This window comes from Artemia sp. Qi Xiang Cuo, unplaced genomic scaffold, assembly GCF_049724085.1.
Source record: "Artemia sp. Qi Xiang Cuo unplaced genomic scaffold, ASM4972408v1 HiC_scaffold_3265, whole genome shotgun sequence".
In the NCBI taxonomy this organism is placed as follows: Eukaryota; Metazoa; Arthropoda; class Branchiopoda; order Anostraca; family Artemiidae; genus Artemia; species Artemia sp. Qi Xiang Cuo.
Window position 1 is genome coordinate 112857 of NW_028300658.1, and position 12233 is coordinate 125089.

At 33.2% G+C, this 12233-nt stretch overlaps 1 protein-coding gene and 1 pseudogene across 1 annotated transcript; both read left to right on the top strand.

Moving 5' to 3' along the window:
• The first annotated feature begins 325 nt into the window (after nt 1-325).
• LOC148938452 (uncharacterized) lies at nt 326-685 on the top strand. Its single transcript, XM_089107782.1, has one exon. It carries the CDS (start codon nt 326-328, stop codon nt 683-685), a length of 360 nt encoding a protein of 119 aa, XP_088963908.1.
• A 7576-nt stretch (nt 686-8261) lies between these two features.
• On the top strand, nt 8262-9511 carry LOC148938453 (uncharacterized; annotated as a pseudogene).
• Nucleotides 9512-12233: the final 2722 nt, after the last annotated feature.

Consider the following 12233-nt stretch of genomic DNA (forward strand, 5'->3'; position numbering starts at 1 on the left):
TTTCACAGTCCCTTAATAATAAAAGAGCTTGCTGAATACACATTTGCTTTGAACAACATTGTAAAATAAAAAAAAACATGGAAAGATTACGTTATTTACAATTAGAAATGCATAAAAAAGAGCACAACTTTTTATTTCTTGACCTAGCCTTCTCTCTGTCCTTATATACTTTTTCAACTTTTCTCAATACTTTGAAAACTTTTATTAAAAGTGGACTTTTACTCCCCTACTTTCCAAAATGCAATTCTAGTTATTCAGTAGCTTTTAGGCGGCTCTTTTAACATAAACTTTTATTTTTCTTAGGTATCTTGCAAGTGGCGACAGTATGGCAAGCATTTCTTTGGCTTACAGAGTTGGACGATCAACAGTTTCTGGAATAATCAGAGAAACCTGCAAGGCAATTTGGAATCAGCTTCAGCCTTTGTACATGAAACCACCTGAGCTTGATGATTTTCAGGTCATAGCCAAAGAGTTTCAGGATCTGTGGCAGTTTCCTAATTGCATAGGGGCAGTAGATGGGAAGCATTGTGAAATCCAGTGTCCACCTAATAGTGGGTCGGACTTTTTCAATTTTCATGAGTTTTTCAGTATAGTTTTGATAGCTGTTGCTGATGCCCGCTATAGGTTTATCTATATTGCTGTTGGAGCAAAGGGCAAAGAAAATGACAGCACAGTTTTTTCTTGATCTGGATTTGGCAAGGCTCTAAATCATGGTAGATTGCCTATCCCACTTCCCAAAGCATTACCTTATTCTGACACTGAAGTTCCTCATGTGTTTGTTGGAGATGAAGCATTTCCGCTGAAGGAAAATTTTATGAGGCCTTTTCCACGCTATGGGGGCCTTTCATATGAACAAATACTTTTCAATTATAGATTATCCAGAGCCAGACGCATTGTGGAGAATGCTTTTGGCATTTTAACAGCCAGATTCCAAATTTTAAGGGGTCGTGTACAAGCCTCAATAACAACTGTTGATGAAATTGTGAAAGCTGTTTGTGTTTTGAACAATTACTTAATTACTTCAGACCTTAGCAGAATATATGTCTGTCAAAGAACTATTGATTGTGAGGTTAATGGCTGCATAATTCAGGGGACATGGCGAAACACTCCAACGCTTCCTAGTGTTGGAAGGCTTTCGAGTAACAATGCAATAAGCATAAGAGACAAATTTAAAGACTACTTTGTTGGAAATGGCGAGTTGTCATGGCAAAGGACTTCTGTTGAAAATTGGCTTTTCTAGAATTGTTTTTTCCTGTGTTTCAATCTTATGAAAAATTAAAGGTATCTACAGTTCCAAAATTAAATATATGTAGAGAGATTCAAGGAAGAAGGAGAGACAGAACAGCAATTTAAGAGGAAAATTTTAAGGAGCCTGTATAAGACAAATATATTCTTGTTTTTATGTAAACCAAAAAGTTAAGTTAAAACATTCACAAGTAATTTTTACGTTCTAACATATTAGTTGTAGTTGCTTTAGATGTTTCAATTACTACAGATTTTTTCAAAACAAATAAGTTCCTTTAATATTGTATAAGATTAATAATATTATTTGGAGGCAATTGGGCTTTGTGGCTTAAGCCTTGACTCAGTTTGGTAAGTCTTGTGTCCACACACGAAAATAAAAATACTATTAAGCAAGACATAAAGCAGTGCTTTATGTACATATTTTTTAGGTGTGTAAAAACAATTGCTGGATCTACTTTTCTTATAAGAAAGGTGTTGGCATATATATAGAGCGTGTTAATGACATCTCATCTTGAAAAAAAAGAGGGATAGAGTTTAGGTAACACCTAAAAACTATCTTTCAGTTTGGCATTTTAAGATTACCCTAAATACACATTTTGTTTTTATGGTTACAATATAACTAGTTGATGGAGTAACAAATTTAAATTACCAAATAAAGACTACAAGAGAGGTATTGAAACAAGTCTGACAAGTGAAAAAAATAACAATTCAAAGAATTTTTGCAAATTTAAAACTGTTGTATGGTCTGTTTCACCAGACCATCCTGATTAGGAATTATTCATATTGGTTTAACAAGACGCATGACAAATATAGATATAATTTAACCTATCCATGACTCATCAGAATACCTATTTGGATTTTCAGTAGGTCCAGAACAAATATGATAATACAAACAAATGAAATATTACCTTTCTATCACTGTTTTAGTATATCAACAAATTTTAATAGGTATGTATAAAAATTTTATACCAAAAATAAGTCACATAAAAATTTAAATCATCACACTGCAATAGGTCAGAGAAGTTACAAAATCATATGCACTGCTAAAACTAAAGTAAAAGCTCTTGAAACTATCTTTCAGATTGACATTTTTGGCATTAGAGTTAGCCTTCTATTGCGTCTGCAATCAGTCTCGAAATTTCTGCCCTGAGTTTTGCTTGTTTGATCAATGGTAAAGAATCAAGGTCTTTGCACAATGTCTCACAAAAACTGGCATTGTGGGAATCCCTACCAGTGGTGTTCTTTCCCTCTAGGATTTTATTTAGCATACTGTTGGCTGTTTCCATCAGCTTAATTGCATTTTCCCTGGGCAATTGATCAGTAGTTCCCTTTCTTTTAAAACCTGAATTATTGGTTGACCTTGTAGGTGTAGGTGTCCTTGTAGGTGTAGGTGTCCTAATTATTGTAGATTCAATTGGGAAAACACTGTCAATCTGTCCTGTATGAAAATTTGGAGACAGACAAGTTGGTTGCACAGTAGCAGCTGTAGAAGTGCATGGTCCTGGAGCAAAGGTGGTGAAGTCAGGGTAAGTATTGCTGTCTTCAGCTATTAAATCTTTTTCTACTTCTATGTCAATCACATATTCTTCTTCTAAATTTCCAGAAGTCCTATAAAAGAAAGTTTATTGAAGAAAAGAAATGACCAATCAGTCAGATGGGTTTTCCAGACATAACTATTGACCACATCACTATCATGCATGAATTGGAAGAAAAAATAAGAGATTCTTGGACCATTTGAAGAAAAATTTTACTTTTAAAGGCATTTTTTTCTGTAAAATAATTATTCCAGTTGCAAATATAGGAAACGATGCATATCTTGGTGACATTCAGTTTTAAAAAATCCTTTTAAAATGTTATTTTCACAATTTTTTGGCAAATTGCAAATTTTCAGCATAAATTTGTTTTGTCAGATCATTTATGTCATCCTTTCCAAAAGAAAATGGCAGGGAGGGGGTACAAAATAAGTCTGTTGCTACGATTATTGTTATTTTTTAATTACCTTAAATTGCAGCTAGGAGCAATGTAAGAATTTCTCATTTACTTCTATAATAATCCCCTCCTCAAACACAAATTGTGGCTACAGCATTGCTAGTCTCTTACCACCTACTATCTGCTAAGGGTGGTTTTAGATTAAAATAAGTAGAAATCTATACATCAACTTTGTTTTGGAGAAAACAAACTTAGCTAAAGGGCTAGAGAATCATTCAAAATTCTAAGGTTTTCTAACCTCATATCATAGAATTCATGTCTCTTGTGATTTAGTTATTTGCATGATACAAAATGAGAGAACATAATAACAGCAATCTCAAATTAAACTAAAAATTATGGAATGTGAAAATTAATTTTCCAAATTTAGAAGCTTATTCAAAAGAGAAAAAGTTAGATGACTAAAGAAAAAAAGAGTAAATAACAATAATAAAACAAACTCTAAGTGATTAATTTCAATAAAACAGTAGTATTACCAACACTGGGACCAGGGCAGTACTGATGGTTGACCCATCTTACAATATCTAGGCCTGTCATTTATATCCTTTCACATGTTTTAATTTCTGTCAATGATTGTTGTCCATACCACTTGACTTTTGTCAGTCTTTTCAGAATTTCAAACCTATTGCTAGAGTTCTCATTTAAGATAATATATGAATTACAGTCGGGGTTTGTGGTACTTGATTAAAAATTGCAGTGCTTTAAAATGTGGCCATTTTATGTAGATGTCGTCTCCTCCTCCATCACCACTCCTTTTTTCTTTTCTGGCTGATAGTTTCTTAAAAAACTCGCTCCTCAGGTAACCCCACGTTTCTCTACACCATCCCACTGCAAATGAAATAATTTCAAGATGACAACTCATGTGAAAAATTATGGAATGTGAAAAAAAAAGATGTTCAAACGACCATTAGATTACAACAGTGTTAGGCTCATATCAAGGCACAAGACAAAAATTAGGGTCCATTATGAATAGAAAAAATTAGAGAGACAAATAAATAATAAATTTGTTTATAAACAAGATCTCTATGATGTAATTTTTTAACAAGATAAAAAAAATTGCAGCCTATTTAAAGCAGGTCAACAGTAAATGCAAACCCATCCTTAAAGAAGTTTAAACATACTTTGTTCCCATATTTAAGTGGCATAGCTAAGGCAAGACAATACCATTTCCAAGGAAAAATATTACCAATTAAAAACATACTGTGACCTTGGATAAACAACATAAACAATTTACTGTGCTGTATGTTTTTTATATTGAACATCATTGCATTTAGTAGTGCTCCAATTTTAGCCACTAATAGTAAAACTGCTTCCTCTAAATGAAGCACTTTTAGGAGTTATTGAGCCTGACTATATCATATCAAGAATTCACCCCTACCTTTTAAAAACCAATATAAAACAATTGTTTTAGTCTGGCAACTCTTCTCTTCATAATTTTTCTACAACAAACACTAATCAAATGGAAGGAAACAATGAGTTATGAAACAGTAAAATATTTTAAGAATATACTTTGCTGCATTGGGGGGGGGGTGTATTACACTACTAAGAATGAGATAAGTAATTTATTTCTGGTTGTTTTAATGTAGTATTCACAATTATGGAAGTTTTTTTCTAAAGAGTCCCAGTGTTACACTGTTGTCTCATTTAATAGCAAATTGTTGATTAGAAAAAAGTAGCAATACAAAATTATGCAAACCAACAGAACAGCAAAAGTTTTGTATATAGATCACAGCTATATCTGGCAAATTAGAGGAAGAGGAAAAACAATTTTTGCAGTAACAACCATTATATTTGCAAATGATGTTGAATGGCACAACTCTTCTGTAAAACTGTAGATAAGGGGCCTTTTGTCTGTCTTGGAAAGTGGTTGAGGAAGGTGGGTAAAACTACCAAGTATAAATGTAAGGCCTTTTGGATATTTCATAGCGAGTTATTTAGACGTCCATGTCCCCCCTGTAAAGAGCACTAATCTTTGATGATGCTTTATAAATTTATTGTTATAAAATTGAATATTGGGAGATTGATGAACTTCTCAAATAACTCACAAGAAAAACGTTTTGAGCACAGTACCTTTGCCTAGTCCTGATTTTTATGGTTTTATAAAGTGAAAATCCATTTTGAACAAGAGGGAAAGAGCCTTGAAATGACTTTAATTTTAGGCTAAAAAATAGAAACTGCACTTTCAAAACAAAAGCCACTAAAAAAAAACCAGAAAAACCAAAAGAAGATAACACTTTTTTTTCAAAATTTAGAAATGGGTCCTATAGGACTGTCATTGTACTATCTTCTAAGCCCAAGAAACAAGGGAAAGGGAGAGTTGTCAGATTGGTATAACTTTCCCATAAATACGGCTCTGTATTCATTACTGAATGTATCATTTACCTAGCTCAGCTACTTCAAAAGTTAGCAAGAATCTCCTCAACTAGAACTATACCCCAGACTAAGGTATGAAGTAGTTAGACAGCTTATCACAGCTTCAATAATTAAATTACTGTTAAATCTCTTGTCAGGTGACCTTGAAATTGGATTATTTCATCATTGAATTTGTCTAAGTTCTTCTTAATAAATATGTGATTAACTTGAATATCTGGTAAATTTCAAGGTGACACTATAATCCAGCTAAGATGAAAGTGAGTCATTTGATACCTTTTTTTATGCTTCTTGAGAATTCAAAAATTGCTTCTGTTGTAAATTGCATCTTGAGTCATTAAAGGAGCCCAAAAGGTATATCATTTTTGTAACCCCACAAAGAAGTTATCAACACTAGTTAAGTTATTGAAAAGTGGTTAAAAACTTGTTACTATTTTATAAATAAGTTGTTCAAGAGTAATATACTTATTCATAAAAATTTAAATCTCATTTATTAGTCAACTCAAATATAAAACGTTTTCCTACTGTTTCAAGTTTTTCAAATGAATCCATAAAAATAGTGCTGAATTTTGCAATTTTAAACTTTCCCATCAACAATTCAGGGTATATGTTTGCACATTAGGGGGGTAAAGTTCAAGGTAAATGTGCAGTGGGCCATAGAATTTAGCTAGGATGAAAGTGAAAACATCATTTGATGCTTTTTCTATGCTCTTTCATAATTCATATGAAATACCTTTAGGGCCCCTTTAAGGGATCAAGATAAAATTTTCAACAGAATAAATTATTTTATTATGAAAGAGCATTAAAAAAAGGATCAAATCATGTCTTCACTTTTATCCTAGCTAAATTACAGTATCACCTAGAAATTTACTGAATATCTAATCAAAAGGCCTATACATTTTGGAATTTTCCAGATACAGCAACAGTCAAAAGTTGAGCTTTATCTTGGACATACATTTAAAGTTAGAGCTTAAATTTGAAAAATGTTGCCAAACCTTGGACATTTAATCTTAAACTGAGAGCAAAGTAATGTAGATCAGAGACACATTCAATCTTGGATATATTTAATCAAAGATAACTGTCTTGTAAAGCTGAATATTTGTACTTAATAAATAAGTAAGGCTGTAGGTTTAACTTTTGCCATAATTTTATTTTGAACAAAACTATTTTCTGACAATGTGGTCAGCCAATCCCAACTTGCCTAGGCCTAGTCCTAACTGTCTAAATTGATAGGTCTATACATCCAATCCAAGAAGGAACATTTTGTCTATACTTATGAAAGCTAGACTATCTAAAATATACACCTGAGTTTGTGCACCACCCACGTAGGCTACTTTGGGTTACCTAGGCCTACTTGTTAGGGCCCTAGGCCATGACTATAGCCTACTTGTTAATATTGTCTAGCTTTTAGTATAAAAATGGGAACTTTATGGCTTCTATTTACATGAAATCTTATTTACTTTAATTTAAAAAAAAGATATGTTAAATAAGCCTAGGTGAGGGCTAGGCCCCTCATGCAACTTAGGCTAGGCTATTGATATTCTTAAATTAGCCTATTTTTACTTTCAATAGACTGAACTGGAAAAAAACTCAAATCCAACTTCATCAGGCAGAAAATTGTGATGACTGATAAGTCTGTGCTTCCAGCAGGAATATAACCATTTGCTTATAGCCTAGCAAGTTGAGTAAACCTACCTGGTTCATTGAGAAAAAGCGATAGTTCCTCCGATATCTGCTGCTTTTTCTTATGTTTATATACTCTTTGTGACTGGTGTCAAATAAATACGTGTAACCTTCAACCATTGCTGTAAGATTATGAGTCTTTGCATGGTTTATTCTTTACATTATTTTAACTTTTAAATATTTAGCCTTGAAATTCCCATTAAACCCATCTGTTTACAATGTAAAAAGTTGAAAAGAATCCAACCCAAAGACATGACGGGAAAACGGTCATTCCTGTACGGAATTCCTTTTAGGATTGATGGGAATCCCATCCGTGTGAACTAACCATTATCATTGATTCAAATTCACACCAGTGTTGCCAGATGGTGCGCCTTTGCGCCATTTGGGCGCTTTTTCGAGGCAGCTGCACTTTAAATTTTTCAAGTGTGCGCATTGCACCACATTTGCGCATTTTTGGAAATTTCGGTGCAAATTGGGCGATTTTCGACCTCCGTATGAAAAAATTGGGATTTTTAGGTAGGCTACCTCATAGTTATTTTATGTCGAGAAATATAGAAATATATAGAAATATATTACTTGGACTATCTGTCTTGGCTTTTCTCTGTCTACAATATTACCCAGCCCAGTCTTGATGCAACCTATTGCCCAAAATACTTGATAAATTCAATTCAGACAGAGAAAAATATATATATATATATATATATATATATATATATATATATATATATATATATATATATATATATATATATATATATATCCCTCACACTAGATTTTTTAGGTTTGCTCTACAGAAATATCAGACTGTTAAGGATTCAAATTTGGAGTTGTTACAAAATAAACTTCTAGTCAGTATTTAGGCATTAAAAATTTTCGACTATTTAGGAATAAAGCTATTTGACCAGTCAAACATTGTTACAACAATAGCTGCAACTAAGTGAAAGGCAAATCAAATCCCATAGGAATCTAGTTCAAGAATGACATTTATTATTCAGATTAATCTTAATGGTAAAATGTTATTTTCAATATAAATTTATAGGAATTCGGAAATACAGACAGAATTTTCTTGAAAATGGGTGTTGAATCTAAATGAAATTTATATAACTGGAATTGCTATTGTCAATAATGTCACACAGTAAAATTATTACTGGTAGCATGAAAAAAATATATTCTTAACTGTTTGGTTTTCTTTAGGTAAAATTATGTTTCAAAAATTGGTGTTAATCTTTGGTAAATCTCCTGACTTGTTTTAAATCTTTGCACTTAAAGAACTACTGTACAGTTAAGTTTAAGCAAAATGGAAATGTATAAGTGTTATTTCTTCTCTGGAAACCAAAGACTTCGTCTTTCTGTTCAATTCTTAACAAGGCTAGCAATTTTTACTTCTAAATATCTGTTATAGGACCTGTCACTCCTTCCCAACCAACAGCCATGATATTGGCTTTAGTGGGTAATCTATCCCAATTCAGTAGTATATAAACGCAGCTTTGGTATATACAGACTGCTTCTGCTTCTCTGATCAACTTGCTTTATGATTGATCCTTTTTTTTAGGGAAAGAGAGTTTATCAACATCCAAGACAAAGCTAAAGTGGGACCATGACAGTACCATTGCCCTGATAGGCATCTGTCAAGAAAGGGAGAAAGCAGAGAAAATTACCAGTAATTTGAAGTTTTGGTAAGGGGTGAGGGGAAAAATGCATGGAAATGGTCATCAATTTGCAGCATTGCAATGCAAAATCAAATATGAAAATCTTAAAAATCAATACAAATTCAGAAAGATAAACCTGGGACAAATGGTGAGGGAAATAGAAAATGGGAGTTCTACAAAATAATGCAGGACTTTGTTGGAGACCGACCAGAGATAGAGCCAGTTGCTGTTGTCGATGGGACAGGAAGAATTGTGTTAAAAGACAGTGCAATAACATTTTCAGAAAATATTCCCTCACCTTTCCCTGCTGAAGCTGAAGTTTCAACTGAATCAGCTGTCCAAGACAGACAGTCTATGCTCTTCTCAAGAACACCCAGACTCAATAAGAGGAAGAGAGGTAAGTGATTCATCACTACCCAAAAATAAAATTGCCTCAAAAACTAATGTGGCAGAGGCAATATTGCAAATGAACGAAGATGCCAATAAGCGTCACGAGGAACGTATTTTGCGGCAGGACTTGACATTAGAAAAAAAACGTCGCACTTGAATTACTTCAAAAGCTAATTGATAAATTTTAACTAATCATTTTAGTTTTTTTTAATTAATGTAAAAAATAAATGAACTTAAATAGATTAAACTTTTTAATATTATCTGAACAGGATAGTAAACAATCACAGCATAGGAATTTTATTTGAGTTTCATTTCATTTATTATATACCCAGGACAGCAAAAACAAAATCTTACTGTTACTCTACTGTTACCGCTAAAGTAACAAGGACAGTGAGAACAAAATCTCACTGTTACTGTACTATTACTGAAATGTACTGTTACTATTAAAGTACCAAGGACAGCAAAAACCAAATCTTACTGTTAATGTACTGTTACTTAAAGAAAGAAAAACGAGAAAAAATGGGGTTTTTATAGGCCAAATGAAAATACTGAAAAAATAAAGCGAATATTTCGAGAGGACAAACGCCTCTCTTCTTCAGCGCGAAACGAAACGATATATCCAAGGAAAGTGCCGAAGAGAGAGAGAAAAAAAAAACAACAAAAAAAAACGCGGAAAGTCAATGTGAAAAGAACCAAAAAGCAAAGAAAAAACCAAAAACTTAAAAGATGAATAAAATTCAATAAAAGCCAAAAATTAAAAGAATGAAAACCAAATACCTAACAACCAAAAAAGCGAGTTATTCGCCAATATCCGCGATTTGCACAAATTCCAAAAAATATGAATTGCCATCGACGGATACTAGCGAACAACTGACAAGAAAAGGAAACAATTCATTCACTCAAAAAACAAAACGAACCAGCAATTAAATAAGTTGGAAAACTATGTCATTTCATTTCGGATTTTAATTAATGCATTTCTTGCAGAAACCCTTTGATACCTAAGGAGCTGTTATCGTGTTTGATTAGATGACTGGGAAAGTGGTTCAAGGTTTATTTCAGGGATTACTAAAGTATCGGCTTCTCTTTTGAGAAAACCGAAATATGACTCGTTTATTCTTAAATCACCGGAATCTCTGTTTAAAGCTAGACCTAAATGCTGGTATTTATAAATTTCAACAGCTTCTCTGTAGTGCTGGACAATACCTTTGTCATGCGAAATAAGACTTGCTTGATTAAACAAAATAGTATGGTCTGGTTTTTCAAAAATGTGCTCTGCAAGGGCAGAGTCAAAATTTTCTGTTTTTTTCCGCTTTTTAAGTGTATTATTAATTGAACTAGAGTGTTGGTAGTCGCTGATCAGTTCTTCCGATATACCAAAGACCACACGAACAAGGAATTCTGTAGACACCGGAGTTTTCACCTATCGGGATAGGGTCTTTTCCTTGATAAATTTGGGACCTGATGGTTTTTCTGGGTCTATAATAAGTGTAAATGTTATTTTTCCTTAGATTTATTGAAATGTGGTCTGAAAGCACTTTAACAGATGGGAGAACAAGATAGAATGAATTTTCCCTTTGATTTGTGTTTTCTGTGGAATTATCTGATAATCTTTTAATGCATATTACAATTACAGAATTTATTAAACTAATTGGATAACCATTCCCAAATAAAATATCTCTAAGGTGGTTGAGTTCTAAATCCAAGAAACGTGTTGAACAAACTTTCAATGCTCTATCAACTAGAGAAGTGACAACTCCTCTTTTCACAGCAGGAGAATGATTGAAGGAATAACTTAAGTAACGGTCATTATGTGTGGGTTTTCTATAGACACTAAACTCGAAACCTGAATCATTTCGGTGCACCAGAACATCTAAGAAAGGAAGACGCCTCTCTATCTCTGATTCCTGAGTAAATTTCAGTTTTGGATCCAAGGAGTTGAGCAAGTGAAGAAAAGAACCCAGAGACTCGTCACCATGCTCCCATAAATAAAAAATATCATCTTTAAAACGAACCCAAAATTCAGGTTTACAAGAACTTTGCAAAATAGCACTTTCTTCAAGGTCTTCCATGAAAATATCCGCCTGTATTGGAGAAAAGAGGGCACCCATGGAAAGCCCATATTTCTGTCTATAAAAAATGCCTCTATAATGGAAGTAAAAAGAAGTTCTGCTATAAAGGGATGTAAGCGAAAGAAGTGTCTGATTCGAAAGAGTAGATTTTTCTGTTATAGATGGGTTAGAATTAAGTATATGCTCCAAAAGCATTTTGGCTTTTTGAGTATCGCGATTGATATGCATTGAATCTGCATCAAAACTGCCAATTCTTGTATTTAGTTTAACCGAAACTTGCTTTACCTTGGAAACGACTTAGGCGAAATTTTTAATATAGCATTTTTGAGCCTGAATTAGTGGGTGAAATACAACTGATAAAAATTTCCCTATTTTTGCTGTAGGAGAATTAAAAGAAGAAAAAATGGGTCGAAGTGGATTACCCGGCTTATGAACTTTAGGAAGACCATAAAAGCGAGGGGACGTGCATCCACGTGGGTAAAACCTTTTGTACAACTGATCTGTAATTTCACCTTTTCCTTTCAGATAAGAAAGCTCTTTTCGGACTTCCTGTACAAATTTTTCTGTGGGATCGGTAGCTAATTGTTCATATGTGTTAGAATCATTTAAAATCTCTCTGACTTTATTTTCGTAATCATCTGAATCTAATACAACAACAGTATTGCCTTTATCGGCTTTCGTAATAATCCTGGAATGATCTTTATGTTGTGCGTGTAAGACCAAGTGTTCATTTTTACTAAAATTTTTAATTTTTGATTATTAACAGAAGGCGAATCCAACAAAGTTTCAACAAATTGTGCTCTAACCTCAGCAATCTCTCCAAAGCCCCCTCTGTGTTCGC